The following is a 22,073-nucleotide window of genomic DNA, read 5'->3' as shown; positions in this document are numbered from 1 at the left end:
TAGTCCTAAAGCGTCTTCCAAAAACCACATGCAAGAACGAAACCCATATACTTCCGTTCTAGAGGGAAAAACACGAAGGCGAAATGTGTCGAATAGTGTGTTAATTGTGGCGCCCCCGCAGTCGAGTTGCGAACGAAGAAAGGAAAATATGACAGGAACAGCTACGTTCTTTTTTCACGCCAGCTGAAAAGCGACAATCCAGCATGGAGACATTAGTCCTAAAGCGTCTTCCAAAAACCACATGCAAGAACGAAACCCATATACTTCCGTTCTAGAGGGAAAAACACGAAGGCGAAATGTGTCGAATAGTGTGTTAATTGTGGCGCCCCCGCAGTCGAGTTGCGAACGAAGAAAGGAAAATATGACAGGAACAGCTACGTTCTTTTTTCACGCCAGCTGAAAAGCGACAATCCAGCATGGAGACATTAGTCCTAAAGCGTCTTCCAAAAACCACATGCAAGAACGAAACCCATATACTTCCGTTCTAGAGGGAAAAACACGAAGGCGAAATGTGTCGAATAGTGTGTTAATTGTGGCGCCCCCGCAGTCGAGTTGCGAACGAAGAAAGGAAAATATGACAGGAACAGCTACGTTCTTTTTTCACGCCAGCTGAAAAGCGACAATCCAGCATGGAGACATTAGTCCTAAAGCGTCTTCCAAAAACCACATGCAAGAACGAAACCCATATACTTCCGTTCTAGAGGGAAAAACACGAAGGCGAAATGTGTCGAATAGTGTGTTAATTGTGGCGCCCCCGCAGTCGAGTTGCGAACGAAGAAAGGAAAATATGACAGGAACAGCTACGTTCTTTTTTCACGCCAGCTGAAAAGCGACAATCCAGCATGGAGACATTAGTCCTAAAGCGTCTTCCAAAAACCACATGCAAGAACGAAACCCATATACTTCCGTTCTAGAGGGAAAAACACGAAGGCGAAATGTGTCGAATAGTGTGTTAATTGTGGCGCCCCCGCAGTCGAGTTGCGAACGAAGAAAGGAAAATATGACAGGAACAGCTACGTTCTTTTTTCACGCCAGCTGAAAAGCGACAATCCAGCATGGAGACATTAGTCCTAAAGCGTCTTCCAAAAACCACATGCAAGAACGAAACCCATATACTTCCGTTCTAGAGGGAAAAACACGAAGGCGAAATGTGTCGAATAGTGTGTTAATTGTGGCGCCCCCGCAGTCGAGTTGCGAACGAAGAAAGGAAAATATGACAGGAACAGCTACGTTCTTTTTTCACGCCAGCTGAAAAGCGACAATCCAGCATGGAGACATTAGTCCTAAAGCGTCTTCCAAAAACCACGTGCAAGAACGAAACCCATATACTTCCGTTCTAGAGGGAAAAACACGAAGGCGAAATGTGTCGAATAGTGTGTTAATTGTGGCGCCCCCGCAGTCGAGTTGCGAACGAAGAAAGGAAAATATGACAGGAACAGCTACGTTCTTTTTTCACGCCAGCTGAAAAGCGACAATCCAGCATGGAGACATTAGTCCTAAAGCGTCTTCCAAAAACCACATGCAAGAACGAAACCCATATACTTCCGTTCTAGAGGGAAAAACACGAAGGCGAAATGTGTCGAATAGTGTGTTAATTGTGGCGCCCCCGCAGTCGAGTTGCGAACGAAGAAAGGAAAATATGACAGGAACAGCTACGTTCTTTTTTCACGCCAGCTGAAAAGCGACAATCCAGCATGGAGACATTAGTCCTAAAGCGTCTTCCAAAAACCACGTGCAAGAACGAAACTCATATACTTCCGTTCTAGAGGGAAAAACACGAGGGCGAAATGTGTCGAATAGTGTGTTTATTGTGGCGCCCCCGCAGTCGTGTTGGGAACGAAGAAAGGAAAATATGACAGGAACAGCTACGTTCTTTTTTCACGCCAGCTGAAAAGCGACAATCCAGCATGTAGACATTAGTCCTAAAGCGTCTTCCAAAAACCACATGCAACAACGAAACTCATATACTTCCGTTCTAGAGGAGAAAACACGAGGGCGAAATGTGGCGAACACTGATCTCGATTGTAAATGGCTGGATCGCGGATAGGGAGCGCGAGCGTGAAGAAACCAGCCGCCATCTTACTGTACTCACAACAGTCGCCGTAGCGACCATGGCAACTTCTTGCAATTACGGTCGTACCAACCGTACTGGCAAGGTTACAGGGCCTAAATTTATACAGGTCAGTCACTCTTTATCGAGGAATAAATAGGCGTCCATTCTGTATATTTAGTTGACCATTATGAAGTGTTTTTTTGCCCAAAACGAGCACTGGATGCAGGTTGCTTGATCGCTCTTCCGACGTTCAATCGAGCACACTTGCATTTTACCCGGCGGTAAATACAGTTTGAGTGCATAATATGCTTGAAAGAACACGTTACACTACACAGGTAGTGTTGTCATCAATATATGTGCGAGCACTCGAGCGCTTTTTTGCATGCATTGCTAGCATGGTACACGGTGTTCTCTGCGGAAGCAAGTGCCACATTCATTTCTTTGAATTACCTTCACGCACAAGTTCGGTATTACGTCATAATGAGACCACGATTGTCACCTTTTTTCATGTATTGGTATTGTTTTGTGTCTTGGTTTGATTTGTGACAAAGAATCCTACGTAACGGTGGTGTGGCGCGACTTGAATAACGCCTTTGTGTCTGAGCTGTATCGTCAGCTTGTTACGATAGTAATAATTTGTGCCGTGTCGTGCTATTTGTAGCAGTTTTTAAGGCAAAAGTGGTCTCTCAATACAAGTTTCGTCATGAGGGCTACCCAGTGAATAATCTGTGCAGTGTGATACGGCTGGGTGTACAGGTAAGTATCACGTTCCTCATCCACTGGTTTCTACTTTACAGGAAGGAACAACCTCAGTGCACGCACTGTGGTTAGCCTCTCTCAGTTTTGCATATTTTCTTATATGTTCACATCAGACACAGACCTTACACTTTAGGCTCCTTCACCCAGCAATATAGTAATTAGAGATTATAATTGTTTTTAGAAGAGTTCCCCACATTCTTTTTAGAATAGTTTTTAATCTTTTTAATTTTTAGAAGATACAGGGATTGTAAACCATGTTTTAAACTGATGTTTTAACATTTGTCCAATGCATTTATTAAACAACATATTTATTTTTAACTGGTTGCACCCAAACCAATGTTCTGATGTATTTTTTCCTTTGTTGTCGATGCACCATAAAAATTGGAATAATCATCATCAATGCAGGTTACTTCACAGCAGCCTTGACATACTCAAGAAATGGGTGCAGAACCTGCGTAATGCCCACAAACTTTGACTACCACAGCACCTCCAGAAAGTAAAGGCATATGTGTCACATGGGATTTTTAAAGGCATTCACAGTATATAATACCTTGTATGAACTGTTGTAGATCTAAGCAGCCTCTACAGTACACTCTCAGAAATTAAAACTTGTGAGGGAACTGTGATAATTGTTTCAGTTAATAGGCATGCACATATACGCTATAAGAAGAAAATTATTTATTGAGAGTGCACTTCTCTGGCTACTCATGTTGTTTACATCTACTGTTGATCACATTCATTTATCTTCTTATCACATATTGTATTCTTATATATTATTATATTATCACATATTCGATCACATTAAATTTAAAATTTAGCATATATGAGAAAATATCAGGAGGGAAGTTGCTATTCATTGCTCATTCCAACTTAAAATTGAGTGCTACAAATTTAGAGAGCGTACCTGACCATTGTCATTCCTAAACTATATATTGCCATTGTAGCAAGGTCACAAAACAATAAATGTAGTCTTTTGCGACCTCCCTGCACGTTCATTGTATCCTGAAACGCGTAAGTGCAAGAAATAAATCTTGAACTTGAATAAACTTGATGTTGTATAAACTTGACATAAAATGTTGAATAATATAATGAATGATATAAAATATTGAATAAACTTGAACTCGTATATTCTCTTTACTCATCATCAGTGATCTTCATTACAAAAGCATATCGTGTTAGACTTTTTTTGTTTGCGTTTCACAGACTGGGTACACGAGGGCCGAAATGACAAAATCACAACCGTTTCAAGGTCCAGATAGTCCTGTTGCAATTTGAAGACCATACGTGGAGCTGCATTTTTTCGAACGTGCTCCACATAACAAGCATGACAAAGTCAGCACTGGATAGCAGGACCCCGTCCCCAAGCAGCTTTTCTCACGCTGCAGTTGTATTCAACAAAAGCATGAGAGTGCTGGAGAAGGACATTCAGTTTGGCACAACCGTGCCTGCAAATAATCAGAACAAATAAAGGAAGAAGCAAACAAACATAGAAGGGCTGTACTTCAAAAAGAGATAAGTCCTGTGTCTCAAGGAGGTGTTACCACTTTCTAAGTAACTTAATTGATTAAGCTTACATCACTACCTGATTAACTGTCCTAACGAGTGTGATCTCATTGCGTGAAGTAATTATTTGGGCTGCTTCGGTGTGTCCATGTTTGCGAGGCAAAGCACCGCTGTCGTTTACTAAAAAGACTCTTTCTAAGGCGATGCTTGATATAAGTCATACTAAACGCACACATGGCTAAAACAACGGCTGTGATTCTACAGAACAATCTCTTTCTGCCATGCGAGTATATCTTTTCCCGGACCGTTCTTTATGGAACAATTTTTGTCCAGAACGCAGTACGGGATATTATATACATGGTTGTCGTTAACCTCGAGTCGTTTCTTGTTGAAATATTGGCTGGGAAACGTACTGTAGTACAATCCCCAGCGCTGCACTGCTGTGACGGTCTAGTTTCGGAATGCAAAACATAACGTGATTAAGAATTGAACGGCAGGACACCCGTGAAACACTGTTAGGATACATCAGTATACTGGCACCTTACAAAATTGTGTGATGACAAACAACGATCAATGCTAGCAGCGCAATAAATACTCACAACCTCTGTTGCCTCCCATTGTTTTCTAGGGACACACACCGCACTTTAGGGCCCACCAGCATGGCGGCTCGAAGGCACGCCTCTCCCCCACGAGCCCCTCTCCCAGGCGCGATCCAGCCTTTATACATAGAGATCAGTGGTGTCGAATAGTGTATTTATTGTGGCGCCCCCGCAGTCGTGCTGGGAATGAAGAAAGGAAAATATGACAGGAATAGCTCCGTTCTTTTTTTTCACGCCAGCTGAAAAGCGACAATCCAGCATGGAATCATTAGTCCTAAAGCGTCATCCAAAAACCACGTGCAGGAACGAAACTCATATACAGTCGACCCCCGTTTATCCGGACGGTGCCATTTTTGGCGAATTCGTCCGGACACCAGGGCATCCGGATAAATGAAACGACCGAATAAAAGCGTCCTACAGAGCAAGGTTTAATTAAAACACAGAAAGCTCGTCAATGACAGCTGTTTCATAGTAGTGTAAACACTCAATTCCTGCAAACTTTTGCTAATTGCATAGATTAGAGACACGTTGTTGCGCTGCTCGAAGAATGTTAGTGCAGTCCTTAATGCCGATCTCGTATGCTCAACGGTCACAACGGGGGCTTCTTCCTCAACGGGGCCTTCTTTCTCACTGGCGTCGTTGGCACAGTCTTGCTGCACGTCATCGGAGGCCACAGCAGCAATCACACCGTCATCAGTCATCGTGTCATCATCCTTATCAACGTCAACATAGTCAAAAAAATCTTTGCTTTCTCAATAAGCATCGTGTCGTTAACCGGTGCCCCACGAGAACGAAGGTCTCCGAACCATGGTAGAAGGGCTTACTTCACATTTCATTCACGTCCAGAACGGTCCCGCACGGCGTTCACGTTTTCTTTGTCTGCGCTAAGCAATTTGTCCGAACGGCTGAGTATATCCGCCATCGTAGACTTCGGAATGTCGAGACCAGGTTGAGACTTTGCCCACTGTTGAATGTCCGGCAACTTCAGGTGGGGGTTGTCCTTCTTCCTGTTGCATATCACTGCCTTGCTAGCGAAGCTGATTCGCACAGGGCGGGCGATCAGGCGACATCCCTCGGGTTTGAGTTTTCCCCCTCTAGAACCGGACAGTTGCTGGAGATATTTCCAAATGACTCGACTGGTCAACGTGACCCAACGCACACAAATAGAAAAGGGGGTCATCGTGCACGGTTGTCTCCCCTACGGAGGAATGTAGGTCCCTGACGTGCGACGGGAATAACCCCAAAACAGCGAAAAGGGTGACGAAGCGGGGTCAGCGTCTCCTCTTACTCACGGTAGTCCGGATAACTGAAGCTGGATTACAAGAATTTTCGGCTTTCGTTCCCTGGAATTCTTGTCCGAGTCCGGAAGCTGAAGTCCGGATAAACGAGAACAAAATACGTGGAGGAAAATCCGTTCCCGTGCTTTTTGTCCGGATATCGGGGGATCCGGATAAATGAAGTCCGGATAAACGGTACTACTATGCACAGAATGCGTGCAAGGGCCTACTGGAGGCGAATGTTGCTGGTCTCATTCTCCCCTTGACATTCCTAGATTCCCCACCAGTTGAGAACCCCCGGTGTAGATGTTGTGTCAAAAGACAAGAAAAACAAAGAAGCTGCAGCAGAGATGTTCAAGCTACAAGTAACGCAGAGAAGGTGACGGACTGAAATGGTGGTGAAAGGGCTTGCCGTTGTCGGCCTCATGTAGGACCCAAATAGTGTCAACACGCCTAAACGACAGCCCACTCTCAATTTTTCATGCATGGAAGGCCCAACTCGCACAAACACACACCAGGTGCCAGCATTCAGAGCCACCTTATGGCTTTTCTATCCAGTTCCGACAAAGAAACATATTACCGTAATTTCACGCGTATGAGCCGCACCGCAGATAAGCCGCAGGACCCGTTTTTAGGAAAATTTTGAAAATTTTCAGGCAGATAAGCCGCCGGCAGTACGATGCAACTCATTTTAGGGACAACGGAGACCATAGAGAAGGCCATAAACCCATAATAAACATATTCTGTGGTCGTCATGGTGTACAACAAAGGAGGTCAGTTCTAGTGTTCTACCAAGATTGGATTGTGCCCTTGTGATATAATTTTTTCATGGATCGACTGGTCGGTGGCCTTCCAGAAGACACGAATCACTGTCACCACTTTAGTTAAAGCTGCTTGGGGGAAGGCACCAGGAAGATCATTCTACTCGAATGTGGGCCCGTCCCTGATACACATTGTTTGTGCATTGGAAGGGTGCTGCTGTTCCAGAGACACTGTCGGCCCTTTCGTTAAAACTAACGTATGGGAAAAATACCACAGAAAAATACTGATCAGATAAGCCACAAAGCACCCGTGAGAAAAAAATAAATAAAAAATTGCGCATAAGCCGCGGCTAATACGCGTGAAATTACGGCAAACGCTGTGCACGTTTACCTGCCTAGAAATTTCTTTTTCTGTAGGAAATCGGCGGTGGCTGAGCAACAGGACAGAGATCGCACCTGTAGGGCTGCTCACTCATGTGTCTTTACTTGCGACACTGCAAGTTCATGCTGTGACTGAACTCTGCAGAAAAGGTTTCACACTTTAATGGCTACTTGCTGATGATGGTTCAGCTTTTAGTGGCGCAAAAGCAACTTATTTTATGGCTACTCGCCCTTGTGAGCCCGCTCGCAGGGCACAGATCGCACTTGTGTGGCCTCTCGCCAGTATGTGTCAACTTGTGACGCTGCAGGTGGGTGCTGCGGCTGAACTCCGCGGGGCAGACATCGCACTTGTGTGGCCTCTCGCCCGTGTGTGTCAACCTGTGACGCAACAGGCTCGTGCTCTGGCTGAACTCCGCAGGACAGAGATCGCACTTGTGCGGCTTCTCGCCCGTATGCGTCCGCCTGTGATTCTGCAGGGTGGCGTTCTGGCTGAACTCCGCGGGACACAGGTCGCACTTGTACGGTTTCTCACCCGTGTGTGCCCTTCGGTGAATGCGCAGGCTCGTGCTGTGGCTGAACTCCGCGGGACACAGGTCGCACTTGTAGGGATGCTCGTTCGTGTGCGTCCGTTCGTGACACCGCAGGTTCGTGCTCTGACTGAACTCTGCGGGACAGAGGTCGCACTTGTACGGCTTCTCGCCGCTGTGGACCCGTACGTGGTTCTTCAGGTGGTGCTGATGCCTAAACTCCGCGGGGCAAAGGTTGCACTTGTACGGCTTCTCTCCCGTGTGCTTCTGCTGGTGACGCCGGAGATTGGAGCTCCGGCCAAACACTGCGGGGCAGAGGTCGCACTTGTATTGTTTCAGGCCCGTGTGTGTCAGCTTGTGACGCCAAAGGCTCGTGCTGTGTCTGAAGTCTGCGGGGCAGATATTGCACTTGTATGGCTTCTCGCCACTTTGATTCAGCAAAAATTTGTTGGTACCCTCGGACTGGGAGAAGGTAGCGGGAGAGAGGTCGACGTCCTTCTCTCCCATCTGGATGTCTTTTACAGTGGGACACTCTTCCGACTCGTTGTGACCGTGTACGAGCATGTGGCACTTCGTGACTTTCGATGCGCATGCAAGTGCACGTGGCTTCCTCTGGCCTGGATGTTGCTCTGTGGGTCGACAATGCGTAGTGACAAGGGCAGTGTCGTCGAATTGTGGCTCAACCGTTGTTGCGCTGATCTTGAACTGTGCATTTGGGGAACAGCAACCTGAGGGTGCTCGACTGCAAGTGCTCCTGGGCTGGTCCTCAATATGAAGAACAGGTGTGCTTCCTTTTGCTCCTGAAATTGCAGAAATCTGACGTTGAGAGCCCAGACAGCATAGTAGCCAGCTAATGTCGGTATTGCTCTTAAGACTGCAGATTAAGATGCCTGATGAAAGTGTATGTGCCAATTTACCGAATAGCATGAAAGGTTAATTTGTTTCTCAGAAAAAAAAACACGCACACACACAAACAAACATAGCTCCTCGCGTTCACATTTAACTTGCAACTTTGGGTACGAGGAGGAGAAGCTTGATGCCATGTCATCGATGACGTTACAGGGTCTACGCGTTCTGGTTCGCTGGTCAGTGTGGGTCAGCGCCCTGTCCCTTTGCCACCGCAAAACCAGTTTTGCCAGTTTCCCCGGAGAATTGGGGATAGAAGGAGCGGCCGAATCATGACCGAGCCAGGAGGAGTGCTTTTTATAGGTTTAGTTTAGTTACTTTTTATAGTTTTATAGGAAGAAAACATGGTGTTAAAAATTACTTCTGCGCTACTTTAAAGGAAAGCCATCTCCAAGATATTCTGTTTCTGACGCCCTATGAAAGACGTGACTTGACTCAAAAGCAAACACAAAAATACGCGAGAGAATACGTCATATACTAACTCGTTCCCGACTCATTAATTACAGTAATCGTAGGACGATTGCCGTAATTAATCAGGCGAGAATGAGCTAGTACATGACGTATTCTCTCATGTATTTTTTTGTTTGTTTACAGTTGACTCGGCAAACACCTACTTCCACTATTCAGCATTATTCAACCCTATCCACCCCAACTATCACTAACTATCACTAGCTGTTACTAACTACTACAAACTACACAGCCACAACGGTGGCACGCGCCTTCTTCCTCCCCGTCGAGTTGCCCCTTCACCGCGCTGCCAGCTACCGTTGCCCATTCGCAGCAGTGCTTTCTCTAAGGCCTCACACATCCATCGGAAGGTTACGATCTCCCAACTTGGTGGTCGTAATGCTAACGCATTAAAAGAATTCTGCGTAGGCAATATTTTTCTTGCAAAAAATTGGCACTCGAACATTGTTAGACCCTGACGTTTTAGGGTTAAACCCGATTTTTCCCCAAATTTGCACCCCGAATTGAGGTTCACCTATCTGGGGTTAAACCCGATTTCTACCTGCAAAACTGCACCTAGGCTAGGCACCTCGAGGCATCGACATACTAGTTTCTCACAAAATATGCGACTGCACCTTACTTCTGGCACTCTGGATAAACGGTACAGTGAACATTTATTCTACAATAATGCCCGATTTCTCCCCGAACTCAGTCTGATGGGAATTTTTCTGCCCGAATTTGCATTAATTTTCGACATCAATTTATTGACCCGATTTCTACCCCCCGAATTTAGAAAAATATAAAACCCGAAAACTTCAGGGTCTAAACATTGTTGCCATGTACCCACCCAACTGGCTCTGCAGGGTGGAACAAGAACCCACGCAGCACAACATCTGCCGCAAGATGTGTTGCTTGGGAAGGAGGAGAGAATATGTCACCGGGGATGTCATTACAGTTAGAAGAGTGACCGCCCTCCAATGAGAGTGACCACTTGGGGCTGGGATACAAACCCGTGTCACCTCCCATGCCCGGCGTGGAATGCAATCATCCGCTACACCACACAAGCCGGTCCCAGAAAGCTAAAAGACGCACCCTTTTGTTTTCTTTTCAGAATGCCCTGCTAGTGAGAACATAGTTTATAGTTAGACCCAGAAGTTTTCGGGTTTTATATTTTTCCAAATTCGGGGGGTAGAAATCGGGTCAATAAATTGATGTAGAAAATTCATGCTAATTCGGGCAGAAAAATTACCATCAGACGGAGTTCGGGGAGAAATCGGGCATTATTGTAGAACAAACGTTCACTGTACCGTTTATCCAGAATGCCAGAAGTAAGGGGCTAGTCGCATATTTTGTGAGAAACTAGTATGTCGATGCCTTGAGGTGCCTAGCCTAGGTGCAGTTTTGCAGGTAGAAATCGGGTTTAACCCCAGATAGGTGAACCTCAATTCGGGGTGCAAATTTGGGGAAAAATCGTGTTTAACCCTAAAACATCAGGGTCTATTTATAGTTAGGGAATGACTTTTTCGGGTTAAATGCCTCTCTCAGATTCGGGGGGTAGAAATCGGGCGATAATTGTGCCTTCGAGTGTTATCGGGTGTTTTGTTTCTCATCTTGTATATTAAGACCTTCCCTAATCTTTTTCCTTCTTTTTTTGTGTGTGTATATGGAGGGGGGGGTACCCTACTGGCACTAATCCCCGAAGGCATAGACAGCACCTTGGCCCAGTATTGGGCCGACATTGCCAATATCAGTCCAATATTGGGCAAAGATGTTGTTCTGCTCGGGAGTGCTGACACACATGGGTGTATTGCTGGGAACGTAAGTGACCCATTCTTACATGTGTTACCTTTGTTCGTCTTCAGTGGAAACGTCACTCGAGGGTTTCATAGTGACTGGAATTCGGGGAGAAATCGGGTTTAACCCGAACTGGTCGGAGGTCAGTTCGGGGGGGAATAACCGGGCGGAATCGGGGGTTTAACCCGAAACAGTCACTCCCTATTTATAGTTTATATTATACTTTACCACCACTATCACCTCCTGATGCAGACTTCCTGTGGTGCTGTCGATCGACCTGGCCCTCTTCTATTAGGCACGCAGTGTCGGAAGGTTCCGATTTCATTCTCGAGAGCTGACAGCTCAACTCTGGGCAGAGCTGCATTTCTTGGAGTTGCCAATTCGAGCTGCTGGGTACTCAGTGGCTCATATGCACGGGTATCTCTTGGTTCTTTGTTGGTGCGGAGCAAACCATGAAAAAAAATATATTTTTACAAAATATCAGAATGCTTCACCGATTTAAGTGCCAACTCACTGTTTATTTATTTATTTATTTACCCTCAGGGGTGTAAGGCATAAACAGAGGGGTGTACTGTAGATAACAATTGCTAATACGACGTTAATATAAGCAGCAAACAAAACTACTTCCAAATTCAGTCCACACGAACAAAACTGCACTTACATACGTGTGAATAAAAAAAACTGAACGGTTTGAGTCTATTAGAAGGCAAACAACGACAGCAGAAGTGCACAACATGTACAGAATGAAAAATAGTTACGTGGAGAAATAATCGCACAAACACTTGTTAAATTGCTTGACATCTGTAATGGAGGTGATGGCACCGGGAAGGAGGTTCCACTCCAACCATGCGTGGGGAAGAAATGAATCGTGAAATAACCTCGTTGAGCTGTTCATCCATGTTTAGTTTCTGTGTCGGTTCCCAGCCAGACTGAAAAGGCGACGACTCTTGATGTGGCCTCTCACAGTCATGGTTTCTTCTGAAGAGAGAAATGCGACACTTGTGTTTGAATACTCGTATATTTGTATATCTCGCATTTCCTGGTCTCAACAACACGTTACATTTTGAAAATGTAAAGGAGAAGTCTCGTTGAAGAAGTAAAATGTTGGGATTTTTTCAAATGAGCGTATAACGCATTACTTTAGCACCACAGAAAATGCTGCGTATATATTCGGGAATTTTACTGCGTAGTTAACGAGGTTTTTAGTGCGCAGCTTCACGCATATTTCACGACTCAAGCAAGACTCGGAGACAGAGCAAGAAGAAGAGATTAGACAACGTAAACATTGCTTCCTTATTGTGTATCTTGTGACACGTTTAAATATTCTTTCTTTTGCCGAACAATAGAAGAGTGGAAAAGGTTGCCGTCCAATATTGTGTCCATTGATTCTGTAATAGGATTTGTTAATGCCATTCACAAACATAGGCCTCGTTTTACGTATCTTGTAATATATGTTTAGTCTTTTCTTTTTAATGACATTGCTAGTTGTGTATTGTCGCACTTACTTTTGATTATTGTGGTGACACCTGCTTGGGCCCGAGATGGGCTCGCAGTATTGCTCAATAAATAAAATACAATATTTCGAGAGCTTTTATCACTGTTGGGGTTACCCTGTTACTATAACTCAGCAACTTTCAAACACAAATAAAAGCTATTCCGTCTTTCATTTGTACGGCGAACAGGTCACTGAACAATGGAAAGTTAGTTTAACTTTTTCTTCATTCTCACTGGAAAGAATATCTGGGAAAGCTGTTCACTTTGTAAACAGCTTTGTGTTTACAGCAAACCAGTCCTTATTTTCCTTTCGAGGCTTCACACGTTAAGACTTCCTTGTGCTTTTGAAAATATGGATATCATATATGATTAGACAGAAAGAACTTGCCGTTTTCTTCAATTTACTTGAGCATGGGGTCTGTGCATAATGTAAAACCCCCGAGACTAGGGAACACGAAAGGACAGACACAAACACGCTCCCTTACGTAACTGTTCTGGGTACTCCTCAAATTTCTTGCTGGATAATGATGCAGCACAGGGATAAGAAATGGCATTACCAGCATAGCAAGCATCTCAAATGGTCTCCACCGAACTTGAAGCTACTTTGCCATTACTAAGCTTGAAAGTTTCTGCCTAAAACTTTGTTTACGTACCGCCATGGAGGAAAGGGGGAAAGGATGAGGGCAATGAGGGAGGACGATGTCTTGCACGTTGTTGCATGGTGCGAAGTATAACTGTTATATACCTGATATAACTCAGCTCGAGTTAAATAGTTAATTTTCCTATGCACAACCGTTGGCACAACAAAACGGAAAGAGCGTGATGATGACGATGATTAACGTCGTCTGCTATTACCATAGCTGAAGCGACTGGAGCATAATGTGCGGTTAAATTCAATCAGTATATATAATATGTTGAATGAACACGTCAGAGACACAGCGGACGAATTGCACGTGAGTGGTGCACACAATGTTTGAAACGATATCGAGGAACTCGCAGCGCGGTGGAAAGTGGAACAGAACAGAATTGGAAGATTGATTTTGAGAATTCATTGCCGCTCTGTTTTCTAGTCAGCATTATACCTTACATTATGAGCATTGTATTGAGGAAGGAAATTAAATTGAAGTAATTTAAATGCTGGACGTCAGAGACAGTTTCTGCGGCAGCAGACGACAATAGCAGACGACGCTAAACACCGTCGTGGCCCTTTTTCAGTGGCGCACACGAAAATAACGTTCAGTAATGCCCAGAAAATTAATGTTCAGTTATGGTCTGAATTTAACTATGTAAACTTTGACCCATAATCCGCAGTTTTGTTTGTCTTGGACGTATTATCGCATTTCACACTTGGCTCCATCCAACGATATCGCTACTACTCAACGTGCTCATGGCCACGAGGAAGTAAACAACGCTCGAAACACGCTTTGAACGCGAGAATTATGGATTTTCCAAGCTTCCACTAATGCAGGTACACGAGTAGTTCCAGGGATTACTTACAAGCAGTCATTATGCCCTTAATTTTGAGGGTTTCGAAATGTGCTACCTTGTGAATACGACGGGAACAAATACATCGACAGAACGGGAAGAGCGCAGATCAGATGAGAAACCAGCGACACCAACACTCTCCGCGTCACCATTGTCTGTGGTCTCTCTCCGTGACATAGTGATGCTCACTATTTTGATAGTATGATTCGTGACATGGTTATGCTATCTCTATCAGTGATTTCCCCAGAAATTCACTCCTGGGGGTGTGCCAAGCTTTACAGGTGGGGGGATTATGCTTGGTAAAGGTTCCACTTAACTGCACTTAAGGAATTTTTCTTACACACGGAAAGAATCGTGGCACAATGGTGACATATATACTGCACAGCTTTCCCGTTTTATTTGTACGTGTTATTACGTTAGAACGCAGTACATTAGAATACAGATTCATTATGAACGGCATTTCAACATTAAGATGCATAATCAAATCGCAAATGGTTTTTGATGATCCAAATTGAGTTTGCGTGCCCGCACGCAAACAATGAATACAGTGAATACAGTGCACACATATACACAGTGCTCAAAAGGAAGACAAATTGAACGAAAAAATGTCCAGGAAGCAAGCGAGCTGGTGAAGATGATGCATAATGTAAAACCCCGAGACTAGGGAACATGAAAGGACAGACACAACACGAAGTCTCAATTTACCCAGTTAGTTTTTTTACCAAGTTACCCAGTTGTGATACCTTTTGTTAGCTTCCTCCAGGAAGTTCAAGGTGGGGGCCCCAAAGATGCAGGGTCGACCAGTGGCGGATCTAGGGGGCGGCTGCCCCCAAAAACGGTACTTTACACATTGAGTTTCCCCCTCCCCCACTGCGCTGACAAAGAAACCGCCCCCCCCCCCAAAACTGAGGGTCTGCATCCGCCCCTGTGGTCGACGCACCGCAATACCGCGAATTTAAGGCTCCGTGAATAATTGCCTGATCCTGGCTTCTAAAAAATTTGCCAATTATTGAGCCCGCAAATTTAACCAATTATACAATTGGTTATACAATTATACAGTATATGCGGATAAGCTGTAATTAGGGAGTGACTTTTTCGGGCTGAGTGCCTTTCTCAGGCTCGGGGATGGGGGGGGGGGGGGGGGGGTAAAAATCGTGCTCTATTTTTAAATCTGTAATTTGGGGAGAAATCTGGCGATAATTGTACCATCGGGTGTTCTTGTTTCTCCTGTTGTTTATTAAGTCATTTCCTAATCTCTCTATTTCTTTTGCATTTTCGCGGGATCATGACCTTCCAGCGGTAACCCCCACGGCATGGACAGTGTTGACACACATGGGTGTATTTAGGCATGGATCTAGGGGTCTAGGGGTGGGGGAGTCCGTGGGTCCGGAACCCCCCTAAATTTCCGACTTGGACATAGGGTTCAATGGACCAATCCCAGCATGCACATTGCACTTGTCCATAGCGCACCCCCTCCTCTTGGGAAAATACTAGATCCGCCACTGAGTGTACTGCTGGGAACGGAAGTGACCCATCATTACATGTGTTACACATAGCGACCTTTGTTCGTCTTCAGTGGAAACGTCACTCGAGGATTTCATAGTGACTGGAATTCGGGGAGAAATCGGGTTTATCCCGAATTGGTCGGAGGTCAGTTCGGGGAGAAAAACCGGGCGGAATCGGGTTTAACCCGAAAAAGTCACTGCCTAGCTATAATACAGCCTGACTAGATTCAGAAAAGAGGCAGAGATGACGGTCACGTGACTTTAAACATTTTACGGCGACTTCTCTCCTTTTTTTCTTTTAATTCAGGAGGAATGGCTGGGACGTATTGCATTAAAGAAGAACCTCGAGAGGAATCTTCAAATGAACATCCAATCCTGGAAGTCAAAACGGAGCCTTACAACACCACGGTATTGTCAGGGCAGGACGAAATAGGATATAACCATCACTCGACATCACAAGGTAAATACAAAATGGTCAAGGGGATTTAATCAGCGAAGGTTTCCAGTGCACGCCTTCTTCAGCCAAAGTACACAACATCGACACTGAGTTTCTCGATGCGATGTCACATTACCGCAACTTTTCCAGCATTAATGCAAACATAAAGTAGCTGATGTTTCTAAGTAGTGGAATTACTCACCTACTTAGTGTGCAGAAGTAGAAAAATTGGAGCCCAACTACCACGAAAGTCTCACAATATCCAAGTTTCTGCCACAAAATCAACATGCTTTCCTGCATGTTGATTTCATGCATCATAGTCTTTGTGGGGCCATGTTGTATTTCATCAAGTGCAAAAGATAATTTATTTAACTGTAATAAGGTTGGGAGGTACATTTGAGCCCGTTTATAACGCAATTGACGAAAATGCGAAATACAATTGTTACATTGAGTCAGCTTTACATACGTGCTTTCGCGAAATCACCGGTCGGGTGTCGAAAGCTTTTCCAAGGAAAACATAACTGCCGATATCACGTAAGGCTTTTGAGATTGACGACATTTTTTGTCGTCATCCAGTGCCATAGTTATTATCATTCTAACTATTGAAACTGCATTGTCCTCTAGAACGTGCCTTGACACGTTACTGTCTCCCAACACAATTTTAGAAGCCACAGTGCTTTGCAGTGAGGTTTTGCACCAGTACAAAACCCGTGGAGCATGTTCATGTTGTAGAATGCAATCTCCCAGCCGACTACATAACCTTTGTCCCCTGGTTATATCGTTAGGTCCGTGCCTTCAGCGTTCAATGTGAGGGGAGTTGATAGTCAATCACCTTGATGCCCGTATCTAGGAAGCTGTTTTCTACGACTGGGACACGGTTGAGAGTCCGCAGTTGTCCTCTTTACTTCGTTCCGTGTCCTTGTCTGCTTGCTGCATTTCAACGCCATGATATTGAAGATGGTAATACAGATTGTACTTTCATTCTTTGCGGTACAGGCCACACTGAGAAATTTGGTGTAATTTAAAACGCTCCTAACTGCGAGACTCTTCAGGTTATTGCAGTGACAAAGGTGGGATTGTACGGGTAAGAGATTAGTTTCGCGTGATAATGCACATGTCACCGGCAATGGTGCTAGAGGAAGGGCTTATCTTCCGGCCGAAGACGCCAACAACTTGGTGGCAGGGTACAAGTTGCTATGACACGCCGTCTTCCTCAAGAGACATTATATACGGGGTGCAGTGTGGTGATGCCAGATGTGCGCAACAAAATCGTAGACGGGTGTTGAGCTTCAAACTGTCGTAAAATAGTGTCCTTTTTTTTTGTCTAAAAAACAGCATTTATTCCGTGAGGCAATATTGCAGTTACGTTAATGCACTGCCAACCTGGCCACACTCTCACTGTCCCATCATTGTAATTTCAGATGCAACAGCAAGTACAAGTGTGCTTCATATTAAGGATGAGCCCGCAGAAGTTTGTGATCCTGTTTCATTGGATGGCACCTCTTCAGGTGCATGCTTCAACATCAGTGCAACAACTATTCAACCTCCATTCAGCAACAGTGTCCCAGTCACTGTGAACAGTCATCCCGCAGGTCCTAAGCCTAGAGGCATTGCACCAGACCAGAGCAAGGACCAAGAGACAGGCAAATCGTCGATCTGTGATCACGAAAAGGACACGCTCTACAGATGCACTGTTTGTCTGGCTACATGCACCGAAATTGCTCACTTGGAAGTTCACCTCAAAACACACGAAACAAAGCCATTTACCCACGGCACACATTCTGCCACGTTCCAGCACGTGCCTGCTCAAGCCAGCCCGATATGCAGTGTGCACGTACATGTTGGCAACGATTCTGAACAGCATCTACCAATGTCCAGGGGAGAGCAGAGACTGCGGTACGATCTCTGCCCCTCTACTTTCTCTCCAACAGAGTGTGCCAAAGACCGCAAGGTGCACACCGAGAAGCCATACAAGTGCGATCTCTGTCCTGCAGCGTTCAGCCGCAAAATGCACTTGCAAGATCACAGGCACACACACACGAGAGAAAAGCCATACAAGTGCGATCTCTGTCCCGCAGAATTCGGCCGCAGCACGCGCTTGCGGGTTCACAAGCAGACGCACACGGCGGGCGAGAAGCCGTACAAGTGTGACGTCTGCCTTGCAGGATTCAGAGAGAGCGCGCACTTGCGGTGTCACAAGCGGACGCACACGGGTGAGAAGCCATTCAAGTGCGATATCTGTCCTGCGAGGTTCAGCCAGAGCGCGAATTTGCGGCGACATGAGCAGGCACACACAGGCGAGAAGCCGTACAAGTGCAATCTCTGTCCCGCGGAATTCGGCCGCAAGATGCACTTGCAAGACCACAAGCACACACATACGAGAGAAAAGCCACACAAGTGTGATATCTGTCATGCAGGGTTCAGCCAGAGAACATACCTGCAGCGTCACAAGCAGATACATACAGACGAGAAGCCACACAAGTGCAACCTCTGTCCTGCAACATTCATCCGGAGCACGCACTTGAAGCGTCACAAGCAGACACATACAGGCGAGAAGCCGTTCCACTGTGATCTGTGTCCTGCAGAGTTTAGCGATTGTGCGTATTTGCAGTGTCACAAGCACACACACGTGGGTGAGAAGCCATACAAGTGTGACAGATGTTCTGCAGGGTTCATCCAGAGCGCACACCTGCGGCGTCACAAACAAACTCATACGGGTGAGAAGCCTTACAAGTGTGATATCTGTACTGCAGAGTTCAGTCAGAGTACACACCTGGAGCGTCACAAGCACACACACTGGCGACACGCCATACAAGTGTGACCTCTGTGCTACAAAGTTCAACCATAACACGACCTGCAGCGTCACAACCAGACCCATGTGGATGAGAAGCCATATAGGTGTGATATTAGTCCTGCAAAGTTCAGCCAGAGCACGAATTCGCGGCGACGTGAGCAGGTGCACACGGGTATAGAAGCCATACAAGTGCAATCTCTGTCCTGCGGAATTCGTCTGCAAAATGCACTTGCAAGATCACAGGCACACACACACGAGAGAAAAGCCATACAAGTGAGATCTCTGTCATGCGGAGTTTTGCCAGAGGACATACCTGCAGCATCGTAAGCAGATACATGCAGATCAGATGCCACACAAGTGCAATCTCTGTCCTGCAACATTCATCCGGAGCACGCACTTGAAACGTCACAAGCAGACACATACAGGCGAGAAGCCATGCAAGTGTGATCTGTGTCCTGCAGAGTTTAGCGATGGTGCGTACTTGCAGTGTCACAAGCAGACACACATGGGTGAGAAGCCATACAAGTGTGACACATGTTCTGCAGGGTTCATCCAGAGCGCACACCTGCGGCGTCACAAGCAAACTCATACGGGTAAGAAGCCTTACAAATGTGATGTCTGTACTGCAGAGTTCAGCCAGAGTACACACCTGCAGCGTCACAAACACACACACCAGCGATACGCCGTACAGGTGTGACTTCTGTGCTACAAAGTTCAACCATAACACGACCAGCAATGTCACAACCAGATCCATATGGATCAGAAGCTATATAGGTGTGATATTCGCGGCGACATGAGCAGGTGCACATGAGTATAGAAGCCATACAGGTGCAATCTCTGTCCTGCGGAATTCGGCCACAAAATGCACTTGCGAGACCATAAGTACACACATGTGAGAGAAAAGCCACACAAGTGTGATAGTATCTGTCAAGCAGAGTTCATCCAGCTGCAGCACCTGAAGGGTCACGTGCGGATTCATACTGGTGAGAAGCCATACAAGTGCGACACATGTTCTGCAGGGTTCATCCAGAGTGCCCGCCTGCAGCATCACAAACAAACACATGTGTAAGAAGCCATACAATATTTCTCCTGCAGAATTCAGCCAGAGTATGCACCTGCCGCGTTACAAGCACGCACACTGGCGACAAGCCATAGATGTGTGACTTCTGTGCTATAAAGTTCAACTGTAACACGATCCTGCAGCATCACCAGCAGACCCACATGAGCAACCAGACATAGAATTGCGGTTACCATCTTGCAGAATTCATCTGGACGGGAAGCCACAGAATGTGTGGTTACCGTCCTGCAGACCTCAGCTAGTACAATAACAAGCAGTGTCGCAAGCACAGACACACTAGCGACGAGATGTACAAGTACAACATCTGTCATTGAAAAGTTCAACCATAGCACGAACCTGCAGCGTCACAAGTAAACACACATTGGTGAGAAGCCGTGGAAGTGCGGTTACAATCCTGCAGAATTTATCTAGTGCGAGAACCTGTGGCAGCACATGCAGACTTGCATAGGCAAGAAACCATAGAAATGCAGTTAGAATCTGGCAGAGTTCAGCTTATTCAAGAACCTGTGGCATGACAGACACACATGGGCGAGGAGCCACAGAAGTGTGGTTACTGCCCTGCAGACTTCAGCTAGTGCAAAAACATGCAGCGTCACAAGCACACACACTGGCGACAAGTCACACAGGTGCAGCCTCTGCCCTGAGAAGTTCAACCGTAACACGAACCTGCAGAGTCACAAGCAGACACACATGGGTGAGATGCCTAAAAAGTGCGGTTACCATCTTGCGGATTTCATCTTGTGCCAGAACCTGTGGCGTCACAGCAAGACGCACATGGTTGAGAAGCCATAGAGTGTGTCTACGATCCCGCAGAGTTCAGCTAGTGCAGGAACCTGTGGCGTGATAGACACACATAAGCGAGAAGCCACAGAAGTGAGATTACAATCCTGCAGAGTTCAGCTAGTGCCAAAACCTGCAGCATCACAAGCGTGCACACACACTGGTGGCAAGTCATACAAGCGCAACTTCTGTCCTGCAGAGTTCAACCATAAGATGAACCTGCAGTGTCACAGGGGGAGACACATGGGTAAGAAGCCATAGAAGTGCAGTTATGATCCTGCGGAGTTCATTTAATGCAAGAACCTACAGCAACACAAGCAGACATGACTTGCTGAGAAGCCAAAAAAATGTGATAACTGTCTTGTGGAGTTCAGCTAGTGCAAGAACTTGTGTAGTCACAAGCCGGACGAGCCATAGAAGTGTGGTTACCATCCTGTAGAGTCAAGCTTGTGCAGGAGCTGGCGTTGTCACAAACACATGTGCATGGGTGAGAAGCCATGGAAAAGAACTTTATTTTAAGGTGATGAATGGGGAGTTGAATGGGGTGATGAATGGGGAGCAGCAAGTGCAGGAGACTATGTCATCACTGCAGATGTAGATGCGTGAGAAGCCATGGAAGTGGGGTGGTCATCTTGCAGAGTGAAATAATGTAAGAACCTATGTCGTCACAAGGAGATGCATATGTGTGAGAAGCCATGACAGTGGAGCTATGTGCTGTGGAGTTCACCTAGTGCAGGAACCTGTGTTGTCACTACAGACGTGGATGTGTGAGAAGCCATGGCAGTGGGGCTACGTGCTGTAGAGTACAGCTGGTGCAGGAACCTGTGTTGTCACTACAGACGTGGATGTGTGAGAAGCCATGGTAGTGGGGCTACGGTCTGTAGAGTTGAGCTAGTGGAGGAACCTGTGTTGTCACTACAGATGTGGATGTGTGAGAAGCCATGCAAGTGGGGCTACGTTCCGTAGAGTTCAGCTAGTACAGGAACCTGTGTTGTCACTACAGACGTGGATGTGTGAGAAGCCATGGCAGTGGGGCTACGTGCTGTAGAGTACAGCTGGTGCAGGAACCTGTGTTGTCACTACAGACGTGGATGTGTGAGAAGCCATGGTAGTGGGGCTACGGTCTGTAGAGTTGAGCTAGTGGAGGAACCTGTGTTGTCACTACAGATGTGGATATGTGAGAAGCCATGCAAGTGGGGCTACGTTCCGTAGAGTTCAGCTAGTACAGGAACCTGTGTTGTCGCTACAGACGTGGATGTGTGAGAAGCCATGGCAGTGGGGCTACGTGCTGTAGAGTACAGCTGGTGCAGGAACCTGTGTTGTCACTACAGACGTGGATGTGTGAGAAGCCATGGCAGTGGGGCTACGTGCTGTAGAGTACAGCTGGTGCAGGAACCTGTGTTGTCACTACAGACGTGGATGTGTGAGAAGCCATGGCAGTGGGGCTACGTGCTGTAGAGTACAGCTGGTGCAGGAACCTGTGTTGTCACTACA

The 22,073-nt window shown here is 46.1% G+C and overlaps 3 protein-coding genes across 3 annotated transcripts; 2 read left to right on the top strand and 1 right to left on the bottom strand.

The window, feature by feature from the left end:
- Positions 1-5,746: 5,746 nt before the first annotated feature.
- LOC135375378 (zinc finger protein 227-like) lies at positions 5,747-13,297 on the bottom strand. The gene is made up of 5 exons (XM_064608093.1): positions 12,987-13,297; positions 11,886-11,985; positions 11,236-11,437; positions 7,564-8,660; positions 5,747-6,025 (listed from the first exon to the last, which is right to left on the bottom strand). The coding sequence occupies exons 3-5, from the start codon at positions 11,369-11,371 to the stop codon at positions 5,747-5,749; spliced, it is 1,512 nt and encodes a 503-aa protein (XP_064464163.1). The 5' UTR covers positions 11,372-11,437; positions 11,886-11,985; positions 12,987-13,297.
- A 3,756-nt stretch (positions 13,298-17,053) lies between these two features.
- Positions 17,054-18,748, top strand: LOC135375376 (zinc finger protein 227-like). The gene is made up of 2 exons (XM_064608092.1): positions 17,054-17,111; positions 17,349-18,748. The coding sequence occupies exons 1-2, from the start codon at positions 17,054-17,056 to the stop codon at positions 18,746-18,748; spliced, it is 1,458 nt and encodes a 485-aa protein (XP_064464162.1).
- A 319-nt stretch (positions 18,749-19,067) lies between these two features.
- On the top strand, positions 19,068-20,591 carry LOC135375375 (zinc finger protein 431-like). The gene is made up of 3 exons (XM_064608091.1): positions 19,068-19,314; positions 19,657-19,786; positions 20,318-20,591. The coding sequence occupies exons 1-3, from the start codon at positions 19,068-19,070 to the stop codon at positions 20,589-20,591; spliced, it is 651 nt and encodes a 216-aa protein (XP_064464161.1).
- The last annotated feature ends 1,482 nt before the right edge of the window (positions 20,592-22,073 follow it).

The sequence above is a fragment of the Ornithodoros turicata genome, unplaced genomic scaffold, assembly GCF_037126465.1.
Source record: "Ornithodoros turicata isolate Travis unplaced genomic scaffold, ASM3712646v1 ctg00000858.1, whole genome shotgun sequence".
Classification (NCBI taxonomy): domain Eukaryota; kingdom Metazoa; phylum Arthropoda; class Arachnida; order Ixodida; family Argasidae; genus Ornithodoros; species Ornithodoros turicata.
This window is presented reverse-complemented; position numbering and strand designations above follow the sequence as displayed.

Bases quoted from the DNA above. Each gene is read 5' to 3' on its own strand.
- LOC135375378 (XM_064608093.1), bottom strand. From the start codon at position 11,371: ATGCAGCTCTGCCCAGAGTTGAGCTGTCAGCTCTCGAGAATGAAATCG. The intron at 8,661-11,235 runs GTAAAGTATAAT...CTGCAATTTCAG, and splicing joins ATCAGGAGGTGATAGTGGTG to GAGCAAAAGGAAGCACACCT. The intron at 6,026-7,563 runs GCGAGTAGCCAT...AAATATCTCCAG, and splicing joins CTGCGAGCGGGCTCACAAGG to CAACTGTCCGGTTCTAGAGG.
- LOC135375376 (XM_064608092.1), top strand. From the start codon at position 17,054: ATGGTGCTAGAGGAAGGGCTTATCTTCCGGCCGAAGACGCCAACAACT. The intron at 17,112-17,348 runs GTACAAGTTGCT...TTGTAATTTCAG, and splicing joins GCCAACAACTTGGTGGCAGG to ATGCAACAGCAAGTACAAGT.
- LOC135375375 (XM_064608091.1), top strand. From the start codon at position 19,068: ATGCCACACAAGTGCAATCTCTGTCCTGCAACATTCATCCGGAGCACG. The intron at 19,315-19,656 runs GTAAGAAGCCTT...TCTGTCAAGCAG, and splicing joins TCACAAGCAAACTCATACGG to AGTTCATCCAGCTGCAGCAC. The intron at 19,787-20,317 runs GTAAGAAGCCAT...GTGGCATGACAG, and splicing joins CATCACAAACAAACACATGT to ACACACATGGGCGAGGAGCC.